We start from the raw sequence: 23,449 nt of genomic DNA, 5'->3' as shown, positions 1-23,449 counted from the left end.
CTTGTGAGAGGGGATTTAATGTTGGGGAAATGCTTCTCATTCCACACATCATGAAAAAATGGTCTCTAAACTGATACTGAGCCTTTGAAATACAAAAGCGGAGCTTTAACAAAGACATTCCACTAAAATGTGCTCAGAGTACAAACATCACAGCTTGTAGGTAATTAGTTAACAACACGTTCATTTAACTTCAGAATGATATATTTCATATTGTTTTTTGCTATATTCAAAGAGATAAAATCTTTATTTTGGGGGAATTCAAATCAGTAAAACAAAGAGCCTATGTATGATGTGGACCTAGCCTGTAAGAATGAATAACTGGCCCCTGCAGTCTGCTCCCTGCAATAAAAATAGCTGCCAAATTATACCATTTTGCAGAAAAGAAAAAACACCACTGGCCTTGGCTTGGCCAGAAGAATGCAGCTAAAAGGACATAGCGAGGGCATATATGGCCAGCATCACACAATGACATGCAACACACAAAAGAGCTAGAATAGAAGAACTAGAATACACACAGAAGATACCACCAAGCGTATTTACACATCTCCAATTTCTGCAGCTTGTGCTTTGCAATATTATACGAGGCACACTTTATATCATGAATCTCAAAAAAGTGTCAACTATATTCTCATCTGTGCAGCAATTTCTCATTCGTCAAACCAATGATTTGTCAGCCATTTGTGGAGTTTTCACTGTGGATGCAGATTTGCAGACGGATGCGGATGAGAAAAAAAGGTAGACAGGAAAAAGAGCAGTCTATCGTCATCCACGAATGACGTGCAAGGCTACTATAAACACAACATGACGATAAAACTAAACTACATCCCACAATCAAGCAGCTTCTCAGGCTGTAATAACCTCTTTTATCTGGCCCTGATGTGTGTATGTATGAATTCCTGTCCTCTCCCTCCAGTTAAGCTTTGAGCCGTCAAACATCCGGTCTGAGACGAAAACAAACCAAAGGCTTCAATCTTAATTGTTATTGCCTCGGCTCTCCTCCCATCCAAAGGCCAAGAGTGGTTTAATGGATGGATGGATGACTGGCTATTCTCGTCTCGCTCACTGTGTTTGTCTCTGAGGTGCTGTGGAGTGTGTGTGTGTGTGTGTGTGTGTGTGTGTGTGTGTGTGTGTGTGTGTGTGTGTGAAGGAGGGGGCAGACGAAAGAATGGAAAAGAAAAAGATAGGAGTAGAAGGGCAATTATGAGGCAGACAGACAGAAAGAACGAGTGGGAGTTGTGTGTCGGCAGTGGTGAGAAGCGTATGATAGATAAAGTGTAAAATATACAGGGAAGTGTCTAATTAACACTTGTATCGCAGTATTGTCTTTGAAGTATTGTCGTAGCTGCACTATATGGCCAAAAGTATGTGGACACTCGGGTGTAAATGCACATTTTGTTCTGTCTGGGGCTGTTTTTTATGGTTTAAGTTAGGCCTTTAAGCAAACACCTTTGGCATGAATTGGTATGCCAACTGCAAGCGAGGCCTCATCACTCAGAATCAGTGTCCGACCCCACTAATGCTCTTGAATAGGGGCAAATCCCTGCAGCAAGGTTTAAAAAAAGCCTTCGCAGAAGAGTGGAGACTGTTATGACAGCGGATTAAAACCCATACTTTTGAAATTAGTTGTCAAACAATCACATGTGGGTGTAATGTTCAGGTGTCCACATTCTGCGGCCATTCAGTCTTAGTCGCAAGTCCTACCTCATCATCTTTACATTTAATGGAGGCTCACTTTGCTCTGCAGCAACAATTATATCCCTTCAATCAAAAACAAAGAAGAGAAGAAACAGGATGAAATTCCCCACATGTCAAAGGTGTGTTGGCTCATGCCCTTTGTGTGAATCACACACAAACACACACACACACACTGTTGACTGTCTGAACCTCTAAAGGTGGTTGGTAAAGTTGTCATAACAGGCTCCAGAAGACATTTTTACGAAGAAATAAATTCCAGTGGTTTACAATTGGATTCGAAGGGTAAAAGCAGGATTAGGGAAGGAGACAGAACAACAGAAAAAAGATATGAGACAGGATTCAGGGATGCATGCATGGATGGATAGATGCCGACTGACAATGAAAAAGCAGCGGTGTCTCTGAAAGCACCATCTGGTGAATAATTTACCAAGTTTAACAAGTGTATCAGTTGTTTGAGTTTCCCACACGCGGTATCTGTGATTAACTTTACATTTCCTATATGCACTATCCATCAAGTGCTGGGTTCTTGTCAGCCCTCACATCCACCACAATTACTTTGATGTGACTAGAGTTCCCACAAAGCAGCCCTTGTCAAGCTAAACAAACATATATTTAAGCTATATGCTCTGTGTGTTGCCAAGAGTAATCATCTCCTTGAGATACAACACACAGTGTTTGGTCTCCCATGACCACACTCAAGAGAAAAGCAATCACTATTACTTCCCACCCACTCACATACCCAACTCCCATTTTCGTCTAGCTCATAAATTGCTGCCACCTTTTCTCCACAGAGACAGTTTTAATTGTTATGTTTGTAAAATCATCAAATTTTATATGCACACAACCCCTTTCATCACTGCACTTTTTTTTATTTACAGCCATTGTTGTGGTCTGTCTCTCGAGCAACCCGTTGAACCCTGCGGCACCGCCATGAACCCTCAAAGTCAGAGATGCCAAAATCAATTAGGCCTTGCAATACCAATCAAGACATATAATGCTGGCTCACTTTATCTTTGTATTCATGAAAAGGAGCATCAGCTCTTTTCCTTAGATTGCATTGGCAGTTGTGTGAGCAGAGCTAAGGTGGGGCAGAGAGCTTACCTAAAGTGCCAGCTGGCACCACAACGCTGGTGTATTGGCTGCTGCCACGTCAACACTCGGTGCCGATTATCACATGGTAGCTTATAGTGATCATAGTGCTGACAGAGCACAAAATATTTGACATGGCTCAGTATTGTGTTGCAGAGAATAAATCTAATTTTGGCTGGCTCCATGGGATATTCGCTTGTTTTCCGTAAGAGTTTTGTATGTTTTTCTCCAACCCATCATGCTATTCTGAGCAGCTGCAAGCTGCAATAAACTCTGACACCTAAAAAACACTCAAATGTAAATCTCACACTAAATGTTTGCTTGTGGGAACTCAAGCTGGTCCAAACACACACTCACACGTACACACACACACATATGTAAAACATCTGTGCATTTTGGTCTCAAAATCGGAGGTGATCTGCTTTTTTTGGTTGACTCCCTCGTTTCCTTATTCCATGTCTACCTCCACGTCTTGTGACCACATACAGACAGGCAGACAGACAGGCAAAAAAACACACAGATACATATACCGAACCTAAATTCATGTATTCTTCAGACACACAAGTTAGTGCTAGGCGGGTCTGGTAGGAGCATTCGGGTGGAGTTAACTGGCCCAGCGGCTGTAATTTGGTGACTGCTATCCCTAAAAAAAGGAACTGTTTGGCAGCTTCTCTGTTGCCGCCAAGCTTGGATGTGGTGGAAAGCTGCTCAGCGCTGCAGAGACGAGGCCTAACCAGAGCAGAACAGAGAGCAGAGCAATACAGAAAAACAGAAAAGGGCCAAATCAGTCAGCGGCTGGAGGCCAGCTGATCTGAAGATCCATGCCTGTGGGCAGATGAGCCTCATTCAAAGTATGTGGAGTATTCCGAAGTTTGTGCCAATTATAAGTGGGCGACGGACAGAGACTGTAAACAATGGCAATTCTAAAAAACCAAAAAGTAACGATCAGCAACTTTTATTGTCAAAACATAGCAAAGAGAGATTTTCCAGAGCTTGAATTTAAATCTGACTTGAATTCAAAATTGTAAGAGTCTGATTGTAACCACTGATTTGGCATCATCTGAAATTAGAACAAATTGTGATAAAACACACCGGTGAACGGACAGGCAGGCGGCAAGAATCACCAAACAGACAGACTGGCAGGTGCAGGGTGGTCAGCCCACAGGCTGGTTAATAGGCAGGCAGGACTGGACGGTCAGGAAACAGACAGAGCAAGACCATCATTTTGACTGTCAGACCATTGACTCCACTGTCAGACACTGTTTGCTCTGTCTCTGTAACAGCAAGGTGACTCAGTTAAATATACTGGTATGAATGGCTCATACATGGTAGTTAACCATTGCTGGACATGAAGTCATTGGTGTAAGACAGAATGAGGCCATGGAGGGGAAAAAGCCCTTCCATAATGGCCTGTATGTTTGTCTGTATCATATTATGTGACATAATAAAACACAGAGAGGATAAGAGCAAGCCATAATAACCTTCCTGCCAAATAAAGTTTCTCAAGCCGCAGTTCTCTCAACACATTTCAATTGACCAGTGTGTATACATAAGCCGAATTTGATGGTAGGACTGTGCAGGCCTGTGCAGCAGAGCGGGTTGACTTGACTGGCACGCTTCACTGTAATTATTCTCCCTAAATGATGATGCAGGGATGGACGTGAAAGTGCAAACGCGTATAAATGCCTTGCGTTACATTCTAGTCTAGTCTGGTGACAGAATAAGGATGCATTCATTCGAGGATAAACTAAGCGGAAAGAAAAGATTTGCTTAATTATCTCATTCACTGATGATGATCGCTCCCGTCGAGCAGTCTTTGGAGACTCGGTGCGCCATCTAGTGTAACTCCGGAGACGGAGCCGATCGCAGCATCAGATGCGCCATGTAACAGGTTGTATTTATTTGGCCAGAATATTCCTAAAATAATGATCGCGAAGGGGAGGAGAAAAAAAAACAACAAATAAAATGCAAGTTTTGGTAAGTTATGAGGAGCAAACTATGTTTAAACAACTTTAACTGACAATGTGAAAGTTGATAAATCTTAGCAAAGTACAAAAAGTATGAACATATATAACAAATATATGACAAGATTAAGCAGCAGAGTTCATAGCTCAAATTTTTTGATATATTATTCAAAACACTATGAGTTTAAACATTTCTATGTGTCACATAAACTTTGTAATTTATCATGTAGCCTGGGCTATGGCTATTTGTATGTAATTATTTGAAGTAAAAACCAGTGGAAAGTTGTCCCAGGCCGATTACAAGACTGAACAGCACATATTATAAAATAACCCATCTCCCCTACCTTATGGACAGAAATAAGATATTAATTCCAAATTCCCAAAAAAACAGGTTGAAGGGTGTGTTTTCTCCCTCTGTGCCTCAGATTATCCTGGAGATTTAAAAAAAAAAAGTGCTGCCCTATATTTTCATCACATTTAGGGATTATTGCAGTATTTCCCCGAGGTCCTCTGACATCCAGCCGCAGCTCCTCCGCCACCGTGTGCCACTGCGAACCGTGTCAGGGCACCGTGTGTGCTCTTTTCAGTCCAAACCGAGGAAATGACTGAGAGCCGGGGGGGTCAGGCCCATAAAGTTAACAAGCCATCCTCCTTTCTCCCCTTTTTGGGTGGATGGATGAGAGGAAGGAGGAGGAGGAGGAGGAGGGGCCTTAGTACAGTACTTCTGTGCTATTATAGTAGCTGGCACCGTGATACTAGCTGGATTATTTAAAGTTAGTAGTAGCCTACTCCAATGATAAGTCATAAAATGACATCATTAAGAGATCATAGAAAACTTTCCAATATCATAGGAATGACATAGAAATTAACAAAATATTATCACAATAAGATATTGCAATATTATTGGGTCTTTTTGTACGTCCATTAGATAAGGTAATATACTATACTATTATTTTCCTATATTCTATACTAGTAGTATATAACCACCACGGTTATGTTTCCTAAAGAAGAAGAACGAGCAGGAGAGGGTGCACTGCACTGGATCTGAGGTTTTGTATATGAGGTCCATCGCTGCCATGTTTACTTGCTTTTGAGGACTTTTTAGATAAAATACATTGTCATTTCAGCACTGCCACTTAAAACACACGCTGAAATATGGCATTTGTCTGTAACGTCTCAGGCAGACATCACTGCAGTGCAATTGCAATGCACAGTAGCACCATGGGCACCCAGAATAAGCCCTTATTGTGGTTCCTATAAAGGCACATTTTTGCTGCCCTAAAGATCAACAAAAGTACTCCTTTATGCAGTGGTATTAAAACAGGTTCTCTGGAGGACTGTGTTCTTCTACTTAATGACGGGGAAGTTTGGGAGGGTAAACCCACATCATTTATTTAACCAATATTTTAATTTTTAGAAAATGTTTTTTTACGAGATGGCAGAAACCTTAAAGTTGTTTAATTGTTATCACGCTGTTTCTGAGTCTGTTTCAGGAAAAAAGGCAGGTCATACCTCCAGGGAAGTTTTAACTGGTAATACCTCTCTAGAAGTATTCTTTATAGTGCTTGCTGACTTTTTTTTTCTTTTTTTTATCAACCACTATTTAATTGCCTAACATGAAGTTACACATTTCTCACTGATTAGCACTTGGAGAGAACATGGTGACACCACTAAGCTTCACCAAGATCATGCAGAAAATGTATTTCTAGCACTGTGATTATACAGCATATGATTTTGTGTCTTCTCACAGTTTTCTATTAAATTTTGTTCTGGCAGGATGAAGTGTTTTTTTCTCACTGACTCTCTGATTTCCTCTCCATACTGCCAGCACCCAGAGCGAAGTAGTGAGCTTGGCAAGCCACACCATCTGGGAACTTTTCCGACCCTGTGCAAAGTCGGCCACACAGACGTTTGCAGTGATCTACACATTATCCATGAGCTCTGCTGCTTTTGCAGCATCAAATCATAATCATTTTCCTCATCATTCACATCAGTACAAGAGGAGACTGACGCTCCTGCCTGATTTTTATGTTTGGTTATGTGCCTTTCTGTCTCCCAAAGAGTGCAGTATCCACAGTGGCGGAAAAGGCATGCAGACCAGATCAATGCCCTGCAGGGGTGTTGGCAGGGGAAGGAGCTTTGATAAAGGTCTTGCAGATAACATTCCACCCTCCTCTGCTTCCTCTCTCTGGTTTTGTAGATTCAGTCTTTCTCTCAGTTTCTCACTCTGTATTCCTCTGTCTGCCTCTCTCTCTCTCTCTCACTGTGGTTCAGTTGATTATGGTGTTGGTCTGTAGCTAGAGGGCTTGGCATCCAAATTAAACTCTTTTTGTCCTACGAGTGTTCAGCTAACGTGTCCCTAGAGATTAACACACCCACTTGGTAGCTCTTGCGTAGGTGCTGCCATGCATCGAGTGTTTGTGTGCAGCAGAGAGACGAGAATAATATCGACCAAAGTGTTTCTGTGTTTTTCTTGATTTGGAATTAAGCCGTTTACTTCATAGTCATTAATGTTGCTGGGTATCAAGGATGAGCACAACAGGGCTGATGACCGAGCAGTAATTTTTCCTGCACACTGTAGTAAGCACATTCTTGATGATCCCAAATAGCTGACCCTTAACACTGGAACCCAATCTCATGGCTGAGCAGAGGAACTGTCCACACTCTTCCACCCTCCAGCCATCCTCTCTCTCTCTCTCTTAGAATCACTTTGTCTGCATGTGTCTGATGCCCATGCAAGTCGGGAAAATACATTCTTTCGCTGCTTCTCTCTGTATGTGCACTGGTGCTTTTTATTTTATCAGCCAGGACACCCCCTCCCCCTTCCTCCAATAACAAACACAGGAAGCTGCTGTCGCCGGGTAGAACAGAGAGAGCATGGGAGAAGAAAAGCACAACGGCGCTCTATGGTCAGTCTCTTTCAAACGGGCTCTGGCCTCAGCTCGACAGGGTGCGAAACATCTGTTGGGTGTGATGGGACGTTGGTTTAGCAGCTTAGTCATGTCACACACCATATGATGGATGGCACAGAAGTGGCAAGCCTGTCAAATTTGAGAATACCCCATGTGACAAGCTGTGAATGCGAGTTTTAAGGGTTTAAGATCAAAGCTGAAGCATCCAGCTGTGCAAAACTGCAAAGATGGGAAAGTGAAAAGAGAGAACTGATGTTTGGTCGTTTATGTGCAAAGCTTCGGCTCTGCCTGTACGTGTAGGAGCTGTAGTATAAATGCGAACGTGTAGTTTCTTAGACAGTAATGTGCTGTTTGTAAAATGACTGTACAATTATGGAGACTGCATCACATGCACAAGACTGAAAGCAGAAATCTAACATGTGATTACACGCCCAAGCTGAGAGAGTGAAAAGCATAAATGTGTTCACATTACAAATTCAGACCATGCAAGTGCTGTGCTCTCATAACCTTGTTAACTTTGTCATCTGCTTGGCTCCTAATAACCCAGCTTCATTCTCTCTCTCTCTCTCTCATTCAGAGTTAATCTCTCTCTGCCTCAGTCCCCCTCCCTCCCTCTCTCTTGTAACTCTAGCGTCTGCAGGGGGGCTTCTGTTCTTCATTTAGAGCTGGAGAAACACTGCGCTCTGTTGAAAACTTATACCTGGAGCCAGCTAGTCAACACAGCAAGTGCACTGCCTGTAAATTACGACTTCATAACAGAGCACTGTGCAACATTTCACCATTATAATCATATTCATTTCTTTATGTGATATACTCTTTATCATGTCTTTGCATGGAAGGATTAAGAAATTAAAAAGACTACTCCAACGCTGAATTGCTTGCACTTGCATCAGCTCTCATGAAATATTTAGTATATTGTTTTTTTTTTCTCAATGAGACTGTAAATACAGATATCATGTTTGTGCAGCAGGATTTGGTGTGAGGCAGCTAACCACACTGAATTGGCATCTACATGCCATGTCCACTTCGTGTTCTTGAACTAAGTTTGGAGTAATCATATAGGATGAGAGGAATAAAAGGAAAGAGAGCTGTTGTGTCAGAGAAAACAATAACAGAGAGTGCAAAAGGGCTTGTCCTTTTTATTGTGAGGATCCGTTATGTTTTCACCAAGACTGCTTTTTGGGTAGCTGGCCCAGAAACGTTATGGCCCAGAAGGCTCTCCTTCACTTCACACTCACGTCTCAGAGCTCAAAGCAGCTCTGAAGGGGCCAAGATCATGGATATGCTGAGACAGGAGAATGGTGCATTTCTAGCCATTTCGTGCTTAACTGTGCAGGATGAAGTGAGAGAGAGAAAAAATGCACAGGGAGAGGGGCAAACAACAGAAGGTGGACACTGAGATATAGTAGTGGCAATACATACAGCGAGAGAAAAGAGAGAACATTGAGATCTGGGAAGTTGCTTCGTCAATAAGGCTGGCAGGACATCAGCGCTCCAGTGGCTTCAGTTACCAAACAGGAAAATTGCTCTGAATGTGCCCAAGCTCCCTGCCTTCCTCCCTTCTCTGTTTTAAATCTCCTTTCCACTCTGTCTTCTAGCTGTGTCTTATTGGACTCAAGTAGACATGAGCTGCTGCTCTTCTCAGCTTTCACTGATCAGCTCAGATGGTTTCTAAGAACAATCATTGTATTGTTTCTTAAAAGTCAGCTTGCTGTTTGTCCTTTGGCTTCACTCTGCGCTATATGTTCCTTTTTCCCCATATTTCCTCCTGCTAACCTGAAAAATGGGCCCAAGCCCTGTCACACACACATACTTGCACCCCAATTACTGTACACAATCCTGCATTAACTGACATCACATTTACATGTTTAGGGGCCCTGATGGAGGCCTCCCTCTCAGTCAGGCAGACTATGTGTTTTTTTGCTGGGCGGCCGGTGGTGGATGTTTATGTTGGAGCTCATCTGGTGCTAGAGAACTTGCGTGATGTTTATATTTTCCTTCCTAATGGGCCCCTTAAGGTCACACCGTGTCACCAGACATTTTCACTTTCTCTCAGGTCCATGCTGCAGTCCGAGACACTGACTGTTTCATGACCTCCAACTTACCCTGACTAAAGGTTCCTCCTGTGAACCCCAGACTTAGATGAGAGACATGGGTTAATCCACTTCAGTCTTCATTTTCTAAAAAAGTACCACTTTAACAAAAAAAGACAGCTTCAAACCAGTGTCTGGAGCAGATCTGGATTCCATGGTAATGTATTATCCTTTGCACTTCAAAGAGCATTTTACATAATTATTATTTCCACTACTGTGAAAATTACACTTGTGTTACAATGTCTTCATCAAAGATTAGGTGTGAAAGAAAAGGATGGGTTTGGAGACGGTGAGATGATAAAGCTAACTGACTAAGCAAACTACATGATATCTCGATTTTTCTGTAAACCGTGCCTGATAAGTTTGATGCATAAATGAGGCAAGCAGTGAAGACAAATGAAAAATACAGAAGAATCCCAGAAAGAATTGAGCTACTGTATGTTGTGATGATGTAAATGCGCATATTGTGGATACGTGTCAGTCCATGTATGTCTGTCCCACTGTGTATACTATTGGTCGTAGGGTTTCCCCTGTTGTGGGTAGAGGATCAGTCCCTGAGCATCAATCAGACAGGAGAAGGCATTCTGAGGAATCTTCTCCACCTCCAGCAGATTATTTTCCAAGTGCACCGAAGCCAAGGTGGAGCCAGTATTACGAGGGTGGCACACTCCCCACTGTCTCACCAGCCTGCAACCACAACACGCAAACACTCACATTTAGACATATGACATCTGAATTCTGTACTGTAACGGGGTGTTCACAGGACCCAATAGCAGCACAGTTGATGAAAGAGCAGATGACTAGGTAGATGGGAGGCAACAGAACCAGAGAGGGACAGTCTAAGCTCGTAGTCAAATCCAGAACCGGGCTCGCCAACAGGCAGGCAGACAGCGAAGCACAAGAACCCAAATGGAGCAAACAGGCGGAGAATCTGTGACAGGCGGGAGGTCAGGTAGTCAGCAGGCAGACAGAAGACAGGAAGGACATAGGCAAAGCTCGCGGTCAGGAACAGAAGGGCTGAGGTAGTTACCAGGGAAGAGACAAGGAGCGGTAGTCAGGGGCAAACAGAGTCAGAACCAGGAAATCAGGCCAAACAGGAGTGCTGGAAGGTCAGGCATGAAGCTAAGACAATCTGGCAAAGAGGGAGTCTACTGCTGAACCTTAAATAGGCAGGTGATTGCAAGCAAGTGCAGCTGGGGAATCAGGTGAGGGTGATTGTCACTGATTGGACGGCGTGGCCAGGCAAGCAGGTCACAGAGTGGAATATTACCAGCAGCAGCAGACTGGTACAGCAGATTGTGACATGTACTTTGCTCGAGAGCCACAATGAGGTTGATATTTGTGGTTTTGAGTGAAATGTCTCAACAACTATTGGATAGGTTGACATGAAATGTGTTACACCCCCAGGATGAATTGTAAAAACTTCAGTAATACCCTGACCTTCCCTCAAGCACCATCAACATGCCAAAGTATCTATTAGCATCAGCCTCGGCTATAGTTTGTGTTTTTAGCTAATTACCGATTGTTAGCATTAACAAAACACTACACTATGATGGCATCAATGGAAAACATGATACCTGCTAAACATCAGCATGTTAGTATTGTCATAATGAGCATGTTTGCATGTGAACGCTAGCATTTAGCTCAAACTATTGTTGTGCCTAAATACAGTCTCACAGAGTCACTGGCAAGGCTGTCCACTCCTGCTGAGATCTCTCTTTCGTCTTTCAAATGGGAAAAGACAAAACTTCCCACACTAATTTGTAGTCTGCAATTGATTGATCCTAACATAAGCTCAGGAAATTTCAGTCCCAAGGGAGGAAATCAACTGGCTAACACTTCTCTACAGTACTATATCAACTGACTTTTGGCAAGTTTGAGGTACATTCATCAATTCTGGCTACTTGACCATGATTTTTTTAAAAAGAAAAAAACCCAAGATCATATAAATCAGTCATTGTTGCTTTTGTCACCAGCGTTACTGTGTTAAATTTAAATGGACACAGGATCTGGTATACAGTAGACAGTAATATGAAATAATTGTTGATGAGGACTGTTGTTGAAATGTCATTTTGAATAAATGGATCTTCATAAGGTACTGAATGTGCTATGATATCCTTCTTTGCTTCCTTGCCAGGCTCTTTAGGGTCATTTCCAAAGGGAGCTGCACTAGCAGAGCTAATGGTATTAGGAAAGGATTAGGTAAAAAGCAAGCAAGCGTTTAGCTTATCCTTGCATTATGAAAATCTCATTTGACTCCCAAAAGCTGACTTTCTGGAAAGTGCGATTATACCTGATCTGGTTGTTGTCCAGCCTCAACACCTGCAGGTTCTTAAACTGTCGGATGCAACGAGGAACATCCACGAGATGATTGTTGTCCAATAGGAGCTCACCCAGTGAGCGATATGTTCCAACAAAAGACATTCGTTCTGTACCCTCATTGCTCAAGGCATTGTGGGATAGATGGAGCGACTGTAGGCCAGGCCGTAGGTGGCGGAACGTGAAGGCAGGGATGTGACTGATGGTGTTGTGTTGGAGGGTCAGTTTAAGGAGAGGGCGAGGCAGATTCATTGGGACGGAGGTGAACTGGTTGTAGGACAAGTCCAATTCTTCAAGGGACCTGAGAGGAAACACACAGACGAGTCATTTCTGTCATCAGTCATCTACAAAACGACTCTATCCACCACTTTGGTTGAGACTGAAACATCTCAACAACTATCGGATGGACTGCCAAATTTCTACATACATTCATGGAGGATAGATACATGAATGGCGGCAATCCCCTGTCAGCAAGTCTCAACATCCCAACATCTTCTGGATAGATTGGCACAAAATTTGGTTTGGACATTCATGAACATTCAACATGAAGACGTTGGTGATCCCCCAACATTTTCCCAAGCTCTCCCATGAGGTTGGCATTTGTGGTTTTGAGTGAAATGCCTTAGCAACTATTGGGTCCGTTATTATCACATATGGTACGCACATTCTTGTGCCCTTCAGGGTGAAATGAAACAACTTTAGTGACTCTGACTTTTTCCCCCGAGCCATAATCACACACACACATACACATACGTATATAAAATATAACAATGGATACCCACTTACACTCTGATTCCAAGGCTTTTCACAGCAAACCTCATGTTTTATAATTTGTAGACTCCTGCATAGCTCTGTTGGAGAGCCAGGGAAGCAGGGAGGCAGAGGTGGGAGGCAAGGCTGTGGGGGAACCATGGGGAGCAGCAGGGGAGAAAATAATAGGACCTGGGGGTGCAGTGTAAGAGAGCATGGCAGTTTTTGAGGGAGGATTAGTGGCTGATTGTCAGATAAGGGCTATGAAAATTTTGGGTCTGAAGGAAAGAGAATGAACGGCCATAGAGGGAGGACCAGATTTTAGGGGTCTGAGACAAAGACGTAGTACAGGGGTTCAGTGTTTTTTCTGGAAGATCCCACACAGCTGTTGTGAGTTTACAGCACAGCTCACAGCAGGAGAGGAACCTCATTTCCTGTTCTTCCGCCGCTCATAGACCACACTGTACAGCCAATGGGTCTGGAACACCCCACAGTGGCCAGCCAATGACCACACACTGGAGTGAAATGGGGACCAATGAGGGGATAGAGAATGAAGGGTTATGGATGTGGAAGACACTTTGACTGGCATCTGTCTGACTGATGTTTAGTGCCTCCGCATTTCTGCTACTCGTAAAGGTGACTTACAGTAAGACAACAGCATTACCTCTCCTCCCTTAAACTTTACAACACCCAGGTTACATTAAGCATTGGGTATTTTTGAAGGATTAGGGGTTAGAGGTCAGGGTTAGGGTTTCCATGAGATGATGTGTGATGATGTGAAGGGGTTTAAATCCCTAAATCGATAATTTTTGATCATTTGTCAGTATCACAGGAAAGGTTAGCATGTGCCCCATCTCAGTTTGGTCAAGCAAGGTCCACTATAAACTTCAGGAAACTTGAGGTTGGTTACGTGCCTCTCTGCTTAACAGAGGTGCAATAAAACATTACATTAATACAGTCATAAATGTTTTACTGAAAACAAAGTTAGGACACAGGGGATAAAGCACAATGAGAGACTTAACTCAAAACACACAGACACACGAGCCAACACACACTGAACGCACGGCAGGCTTTTAGTTTAACCTATATGCATGGTGGCAGTTATGGATTGCTATGACTGTGTGGTTTCTGCTTGAAACTCAAACCCTCAAATATATCGCTCTATTCGTTTTTCATTTCCAGTTCAGACCAGTTGTGTGCTGCTGATTTGTATTCTAAATCTTTGCCAGGAAGCTCAGCAGCAGTCCGCCGCTGCTTAGAGCTCCACATGGTATTAATGAGCGGAGGGACACACAGTCCTCTCTTCTCAGAGTCCTCCACCCTCCGCACTCACACTCACTGGCACCTACACACATACGCACACGCCAACACACACGCATGCCCGTGTGCGTGCACCATGATTTGAGGAAGAAACACCAACACATGCACAGAAATGCTCAAAGGCACGGAGATGCATTGAGAACGTGTAAACGCAAATGTAGAAATTTGAAAACCCAAATTCACAAATAGATCTTGCATACATATTCATATCAACACAAACTCACACATATGCACCCTATTTCCACGATTCATTTTATTACTTAACTTCTAAAGCATTTATTGAGAGGCACAGAGCATCAACATAAAAGTAAATATGTTTGTGTGCACATATTTGTACACTGTTGCCCATAAAGTTGGAATAAAATGTTTTTTACCTTTTCTAATGAAATGATTGTGACAATGTGATTTATTCTTGATAAATAAAGTGTATAACTTCTCAACTTTATTGATCAAAGTCTTCTAAACATATCACGGTGAAACTTAAACCACAATTAACCTTTGTAAACGGTGTATTCAGGCTTTAACAAAATTGGGGGGATTTAACAATTATTCCAACTTTATGGGCAACAGTGTATGTGTGTGTGTCCATGTTTTTGTGCAAAGCATGGCCAGGAGTAATCAAGCTGATGCTCTGCTCATCCTCAGGTTGTCGGGTTCTAATGGGAACCAGCGCACAGAGGGTTTTGTCTCACTCTCCTAAACACACAAAGACACGGAAACACAAGGCCGGTGCTGAAACATACACTCGCTTCAATCTGTGCTGCGCACACCATGCCAGCACTACACAAGCTGGCTTATGCACTTTGGCCACCTAACCAGGATAGGTAATGTGGCCAAGCAGAACCAATGGATGATGGCAGGACATCGGTTCATGACATCATGGTGCAGGCTTCTGTGTGTACTGCATTTATTAAGCTGATATCTGGGAGTATTTACGGCCAGTTGTCACATCTGTTCAATTGAATCTGTTGAGACCGAAGCACATTTGGATTCATTTAAACACAGACTAGGACTTGAATACTTTACTGCAGTGATACATGTGCTGTTTATCCATTGTGGGTATTTGTGTCCCCGTGTAGTGTACATATTTTGAGATTGCAAATGCTGCCATTCCAAACATAATGTGTTTGTAAGTTTAGAGGGGACCTTTAAATGAAAACAAAAGATAACTTGATTAAGGTTAGAGGTTTTCACTTGACATCTCTGATGCTTTAACACATTTGGTGTGTTTTGTGTTGTGTTGAGTGCATGTGTGCTTGTTTTGCCCATTTATGCAAGCCTCTTATGAAATCCATTTGTGCTCGTCTGAAGATGAAAGATTTTCCGTTACAAGTCCTGTCAGGCTCCGACACATCAGAACATAACATGACACACACATCCGCGGTGCGATGATCACTGAACCTGTGCCTACATGCAGTCAGTCTGAGCCCGCAGCAAAGATAAATCTACACGGAGAGCCTCTCCAACAACAGCCTCTCACAGCCTGTCAAAATGACACAACTAATTAAAACCACATGGACACAAAAAAAAAATCAGTCAATCTATTTAAACACAAAATTTTAAATGATAATAAAATAAAATACCACTTCTTTGTCACTTACTAATCAATACTCCAAGTGTAGTTTGTCTGGATCATTTTTAACATGATGACACATTTACAAGGCTATTAAGTTAAGGTCCAAAACACCAAGTAGGATTACGTATTTTAAAAAGAAAGTCCAGATAGCGATATTTTCTCAATAACAATTTATGACTGACAAAAAGTAGTTATTGAAAACACATTACTCATGAAATATATTGCATGTGCATATATTATTTTGGACTTTTGGAATAAATGACTTTTATGTAGCTTTAATCCATGAGAGTAATTTAAAACATATTCTGTTGTGGTTCCATAGATTCTCCTTTGTGTTTCCCTCTCCTCCTGTGTCTTCTGTTGGTCTCTCTATGTTCGTATGTTGCAAGACAAGGTCTCGACAAACTCTGTTTCTGTCAGTGGCCAGCAGTGATGTAATCAGTGTTACGTTTTGATTGACAGGAGGAGGGGTGGATGTTGAGGCATTTCAGGCTCTTATTTGAGCTGACAGGTTCATAAAGAGCCAGAAGAAGACAGCAAACAGATGTGTGTGTGTGTGTGTGTGTTCTTGTATTACAAACTTAGTGAAAACTGGGAGAACACCCACAGGATGGGGCCCATAGTAGCGACACATGGTATGTGTGTGTGTGTGTGTGTGTGTGTGTGTGTGTGTGTGTATCTGTGTGTGTGTGAGCTGTGCCCCTATGGAGAGACATTTTCAAGTGTCAAACTATTATTAGCAAAATGTAATTAAAGTATTAAAAGTGTTCAATACACAGAAAATGCCTGTCTTTATCTGTAACAATGCATTACATTTGCTCTTTTTTATATTTTATACCTATACTTGGAATACGTTTATCTCTGCATGTAAAATTCTAATTTAACAAAGTAACACGTAACTGAAGCTGGAGTAAATTGTAGAATAATTCCCTCTGAAATGTATATTCAAGCGGATGAATTCTCAAGCTCATCTGCATGTGTTGTCTTCCTCTGGGTGTGTACCCAGAAAAACACAAATCAAAGACAGATCTGGGATAAGTTCAGTGAGTAAAAAGATATGGGATATAGGAAGCTGGAGGAAATCTAACGTATAATAATAATAACAGGTTATACTGAATGCAAACTTTACAAACACAGAGGCTTCTGGCCATAGATGATTACCAATATAAATAATGAGGTGAGATGCTGGCAGTCAGCGCGGTCTGCCTGAGACCTGCCTGCACCTCGTACCTCCGTTCACTGAACCCCAGCAGGAGGCAACAATAACGCTGACTCCATGACATGGAACAGAGGTGCTCCACTAACCAGAACCAGAAAACTTCATCTTATTTAAACAATAAGCAATTTACTTTTAATTTGTTTCTCATTTTTTTCCAATCTGTTTTTTCTATTTCTCCACACACCTCTGTAGCAGCTACATGACGAATAAATTTCTACACAACTACTTCAGTGCAGATTTAATTTGAATCAGCCTGCAGAATAAAATAATCCAACTACAGGGAGGAGTCTTTTTTTATGCTAATGGCCTTTGTCCTTTAAAGTAACAGCCCATTCTGTGTGAGTTTAGGTTAAGTTGAATGTGTTCACACTCTCGACTCAAGATAGTGCTGATGTTAGATTTTATAATAGAGACCCAGCTAATAAGCCTGCAGTGCCAATGGGAAGACTGCTACTCTCGCTACTTAATGAGGGCGAGAGTCAGATGTCAAATACATCTGAGTGAGAAGTCAAAGTGCATCCTAGTCGATCTTTGTCCATTTTCTCCTCTTTGGACAGGGTTTAGTGTTTTACTGTTGTCCATCTGTGATTACAAGGTCTCAATTTTCTAATTCTGCTTTCTGTCTTCATGTAATCATTCAGCCATAGAGTACAATCTGAAGTCTCTCTTGCTTTCTTGTCTTTCATTCTTTCTTCAGAATTTTCTTTTCCTCAGTTTTCCCTAAAGCTCCCACTGTGGTTCGCAAGGATCCCAGGGAGCAAAGTAAAAACCCACTGGAATTCACTATATTTAAACAGCACACACACACACACACACACACACACACACACACACACACACAAACACTCACCATAGACACAATGAGACATATACACACACGCATGCAGGCAAACAGTTGCCCTCAAGCTCTCCCTTATATGTCTGCTCATCTAGGTACACAAGGTCAGCTGTCAGAACTTAAGCGATAAGAAAGTGAGAAAGAAAGAAAGATGAAAATAGAAAAAGAACGTGTGTCTGTCTCTGTGTTAATCCGTCAGAACATCAGCACATCATCAACACTGAAATCAGCGACTCATCAGTTAACAGAACTGATCTAGATTGTGCGTCAGTGTGTTAATGTGCATTTTTATATGTGAATCAGAGCATCAGCGAATATCTAATTACAGTGATGATAGAAATAACAATCTGAGCGGTCATAAATCTATTATCTTGTGTTATTTCAAATCCATTAAGTGCCACAACCGATCAACTGATAACATTTGAACATTAAAAATGATAACAAAAGTGCTCAGAATCTCAAACAAGACCACTCTTCCCTCTTGTGGCTGACAGAGGGACTGCACCATGTTGGGTTCTTTTTAATCAGTGTGGATCAGCGCTGGATGGATGGATGGATGGATGGACATATGGACATACTTGAGATGAGTCCAGGCGCCGGTGGTGATTCCTTGTTCATGCAGCAGGTTGTGACTCAGGTCCAGCACTCTCAAATGGACGCAGCCCCTCAGTGCCTCTTGTTTCACCTCCTCAATTAGATTCTTATTCATCTCCAGCTCCTACATAAAAGAGCAGACACAGACAGACGGAGATGATTGATTTGGGACATCAAGGTGGCATTGTCTTGTCCTTATGTCAGTGTTTCTGGAATGATCCTGAATATAATTCTGAATCCCAGCAAGCTGATCCTAACATTTTTTCCGCAGGATTCAGCAAAGTGAGACCAGTGTACCTGAAGAGAGGGAGGTAGGCCCAGAGGGAGGGAACGGAAGCGATTGCTGTCCATGTGGAGGCTCAGAAGTCCCTCTAATGGTTTGAAGGCCAGCGGTGACACATCGCCCTCATGGAGATTATTCTCCTCCAGCTCCAGACGGAACAGGTTCATCAAACCTAGACGGGAATACTAGATAATATCATTATCTTCATTAATGACATTGTTTCTCTTCCATGTACACAGACACAAGTCCTACCTTTGAAACAGTAAGGGGTGAGAGTACTAAGCTTGTTGTTGTTCATTTCGAGCTGCTCCAAAGATGGCGGCAGCTCTGGGACACGGGTAAGCTGGTTGCCGTCTAGGTTCAATCTCTTCAGAAAGGTCAAGTTCTACATGACACGCAGCAAAAAGAGGAGTGAGCAGACCAGGAAGATAAAACAGACAAAATTGATACTTGTCTCGAAATCCATAATTTCCCATCACGACTTGCCAAGCAGGACACAATCACAGAGTTCACAGAAATACATCAAATGAGAGAATGTCAGCTCTGAGCATCTCCTCCATGTCATCTATCATGTTATATTTTTAGTAAAGCCACTCTGTGTGGCTCTTCAGTTGAAGCTGCTGTGGTTGATGTGTGTCAAGTAAAAGCAGTGGACTGCATCTTTCACAGTATCCCTCTAGCCAGTCCATCAGTTCTCTGTCATTACTGGGATGCGAGCACAAAATGAAGAAAAATCTTCCTCTAAAAATAATTTCCTTTCATTCTCCACATCATTGGCTGCAGCTGTTTTCCAATACGACTGTCCAGCCAATACTGCGAGAGTATGCTGATGGTGGCGTGTAATGATTGGTCAGAGTGTGGTAGGCTTGCTTCAGTGTGGTCAGGATCTGTGTTTGGCCTGTGGTCATTTGGAGGCTAGACCAGAGGGGTTATTCTTAGGAAGGATTAGTTAATGCAATTTTCAGTGCTCTTTTATTACTGTAATGATACAGGATGCAGCCTGCTTTTCATTTTAATTAGATGCAAAGTGACTTGTAAAACTGGTGTGCAACTCACAAACTCACTCATTCACATTTAGCAAGCTGCAGATTCTCCACAAGAAGGAGCTTTTGGGGTCAATAATATCAGACCAATTCCACACGTTCTAACCTACACCACCTATAGGACAGGAACAAACTAATATCTGCAGTTTAGACCTGCATTTGTAGATATGTCAGTGATGCCTCCTACTGGCAAAGAAGGTAATAGCTGCTGCACTTATGGAATTTCCCCTTGGGGATTAATAAAGTATATTGATTGATCTATAACATTTGCACCACCTGCAGTCAATGAGCTTTACTGCAGCAGCTGTTTTTTTAAAAAAATATAGTTTCTGTTCTGTTTTCCTTTTCCTTTTCTGTGTGTGTGTGTCAAGGTTTTTAGCTTAATATGTAACACTTGCTAAAATAATTTCATGTCATGTCATGTCATTCTAAACTCATTTAATTAAATATTTGAAATAAAAAATACAGCGCAGCATATAGATCTCAAACATCACATTTCAGCAGTAATGGTTTGTTAATGAATGTATGAAGCACAAAAAATAGAACCTAGTAGCTTAAATTGCACATTTTTGTTTGCTGCCTATTTTCCTTTGGGCTCTGCTTCTCATATTTGTTTTTTTTCTTTTGGACAAACAATGTCTGGTTGGGGCCCCCTCCCCCTCTCTCCAGTTCTATGGATGAAAACAGGAATAATGACACTCCATATTTAGCAGAAAAGTATATGCTCAAGTGAATATTATATTTTGCAAGTATTAGATATATAAAAAGTCCAAACACACACAAATTGCAGCAATAAAAACACTAAAAAACGACAGTTGCAACAGTTGCTGCCTGCAGGTAGAGCAGGCTGGACCGGTACTGTCAGTCTGTGATCACCAGCTCTGCAGTTAGATGATATTGGGTGGACCTTGTTTAGGGTGCATCACAACAAGGACACTATGTTCCCTTGTGAACTGGCACCACATGGCACATACACTATGTAACATTTATGGCTTTTGAAGCAAGAACAGCTATCCCTCAATTTAAACCTTTCATAGGGGTAAGATCTAACATGCAGAATACAACTTCATGGGTGTTGTGTAGTTACAGATGAGTATTAGACAGAAATGAGACAGTGAGACAGTGCAGAAGTTGAGAGCTGCGTTGGTTGGTGACTGATGACATGCACACAGAGTGGTGTTACTCACAGACAGGGGGTTGTGGCTGAACGACTCATCGTCCAGTTTGTTTTTGCTCAGGTCCAGTGTGTCCAGGTTCGGCACACCAGAGAAAGCTTGTGGAGCGATGACACCGATGTCGTTCTCTTTAAAGACAAGTCATATGGTGTGTTAGATGATGTAGTGGATGTAGTGGAAGCATCTAATATGGCTTACAAGGCCATTTGACATGAGTGGGACTTCACTTGAAACTCACTTGACGAACATTAGTGTTGGCATTTCATTGATGGAATCTTTGTTTTGACGTTAATGTAAATGATACAATCAGTCAGTGAACTTATTTGGAATTTCTGTTTAATGGGTCAACATCTTCTCTATCTTGACCTCGACTTTGCTTGCCGGTAATACAAGTGACAACAACAACAAATAACAGCAAATTGTGAATAAACCTTAATGTATAAATGTTTGAAAAATAATGGCATCTAAGTGCCAATTTGAGCTACTGGAAACCTTAATAAATAAGCTGATTTATTAATAAACCTGCATATGTGAAAAATATCACAGCACAAACATCCTCATTTTGTGTGAGGAATCTACTACGGCAACATATACATACCGGCCATGTCCAGTTTTGTGGCCTGCAAGTTGTTTATGATTGGCAGGTGAGTCATGCCGATGCCCCTGCAGCTGATTTCTCTGTCAGCAGTCTGACACTCTCTCAGAGGAGACTCTGTAAAGCCAGAGTATGTTTCTGTTTGATTGCTGGGAGGCTCAGTTGCCTCTTCTTCTTCTTCTTCCTCCTCCTCTTCTTCTTCTTCTTCTCCTTCTTCTTCTTCCTCTTCCTCTTCCTGATACAGAACATTTGAAAATAATGACTAATTAATAATAATAATCAATTGACTCAACTGTGTGATTCAAAGACCAAAAGCAAAACAATGGCCTTATTTATACAAAAAGAATTAAACCTCTTCTTCCTCCTCTTCATCATCGTCTTCATCGTCGTCGTCGTCGTCATCGTCGTCGTCGTCATCATCATCGTCGTCGTCATCATCTTCTTCTTCTTCTTCCTCCTCCTCCTCTTGTGCTTTCCCTTGATCCATTAGCCGCCGTTTTTCAGCATGGAGCTCTTTAAGTACAGCCATGAGAGCGCTAGTTTCCTGCTCATCTTTTCCACGCTTCCTCCAGCCCATAAGTGGTCGTCCCAAACCTGCCTACAAGAAACAGCAGGACACGATCACTGAATCAACTTACACAACAGAGTCTTAGACCAGATTATAGCATGGGTGAATAGATGTTGCAAAATTGCAAAATTGTGTAACCATACTATTCTATACGCGGTGGCCTCCACTGTAGCTGCATGTTTTCTCTTCCCCCAGGCACCTCTCTTTCTTCTACCAATCTCCAGCTTCCTGAAATCAACTCCCTGATGCTCCCTCTCCTCCTCCGCCTCCATATGGAGATGCTCATCGTCACTCTCTTTAGCACAAGTCATAAGGCAGAGCAGAAAAACAGTATAAGACAGAAAAAAAAAAGTTAGCTTTACACTGGTGTAAAAAATAACTTCAATCTATTTCAGTTATAAAATAATTTGTTGCAGGAGAGAAACAGGCAGCATTTGAAAGACAAAAACATCTTACCAGCAGGGAGGGTTGTACTTGAAGCATGTGTATCTAACAAGGTCACTCCTGTATCAAGTCCTGGTGGATGAATGGGTGCTGTTTTGAATTCAGGTGTCTCATAGGAGGTTTCTGAGTATGCATTTGTGTCCTGAAAAAAGTTCGGGCTTTGTCCTGATAAAACTGTGCCACACAGACAAACGAATACGATCCACGTCCTTGGCAACTGCATGGTTGGATGTTTCCTCAATTTAAACAGTTTCAGTTGGAGAGAGAAGTCCAAACCTTTTAGATCTTCGGGGCTGTAGCGAGGATGAAGCAAATCCACAGAAACTGCAGACGGTTATGCCGAAGGGAAGAAACTCTATGATGCAATAGTTTACATGAGAGGATAAATTCTCCAGAAAACCCCAGAATTTGAGATTGTAAACCTGTGCTGCAGTATCTCTGTGTGAGTGAGCCAAAAGCAACACTAAACCATATTACACATGCCCCCAACTCAGACTCGACGCTGAAATGAAGAAAGAGCAAGAGGCTTGGAGGGAAAATCTAGGAGGCGGAGAGGTCACAAATATAAACTCTCACATTGTTAATAAAGGCTCTCGTTCATCGTAGCATGAAATACACAGACCCGCCCTGCTCCTCCTCGTCTCCTCAACCTTTCATAACTGTCTGCTAACACTAGGTGCTAGGACAGGCAGCAAAAGATAGAAACTGGAACACAATAAGTTTCATACACCTGTGATAGATTCTTGTTGGGCATTATCATGTGGGCTGACACATGCATTTGTGATCCACTGTTAGTTTTGTGTTTTTGTCCTGACTGATTCTGACTGACGTTGGACATTTTCCAGCAGGAGACAGGGTTGGTAGACAGTTCAGGTCGGAGTCCACCTCATTCGGCTGAGCTCCACTAGCATATATGTATGAAAGCAAACACGACCTCTGAGAGATGAACAATGAACCCATCTTTACATTCTG

The 23,449-nt window shown here is 42.1% G+C and overlaps 1 protein-coding gene across 1 annotated transcript; it reads right to left on the bottom strand.

The window, feature by feature from the left end:
• Window positions 1-10,262: 10,262 nt before the first annotated feature.
• Window positions 10,263-22,305, bottom strand: LOC139209288 (extracellular matrix protein 2). The gene is made up of 9 exons (XM_070838936.1): window positions 22,177-22,305; window positions 21,818-22,063; window positions 21,469-21,700; window positions 20,883-20,998; window positions 18,905-19,037; window positions 18,667-18,824; window positions 18,354-18,493; window positions 12,047-12,373; window positions 10,263-10,440 (listed from the first exon to the last, which is right to left on the bottom strand). The coding sequence occupies exons 1-9, from the start codon at window positions 22,303-22,305 to the stop codon at window positions 10,263-10,265; spliced, it is 1,659 nt and encodes a 552-aa protein (XP_070695037.1).
• Between the last annotated feature and the right edge of the window lie 1,144 nt (window positions 22,306-23,449).

Source organism: Pempheris klunzingeri, chromosome 11, assembly GCF_042242105.1.
Source record: "Pempheris klunzingeri isolate RE-2024b chromosome 11, fPemKlu1.hap1, whole genome shotgun sequence".
NCBI classification, from domain to species: Eukaryota; Metazoa; Chordata; class Actinopteri; order Acropomatiformes; family Pempheridae; genus Pempheris; species Pempheris klunzingeri.
Note: the sequence above shows the minus strand (reverse complement) of the source record. Positions and strands in the feature narration are given on the sequence as shown.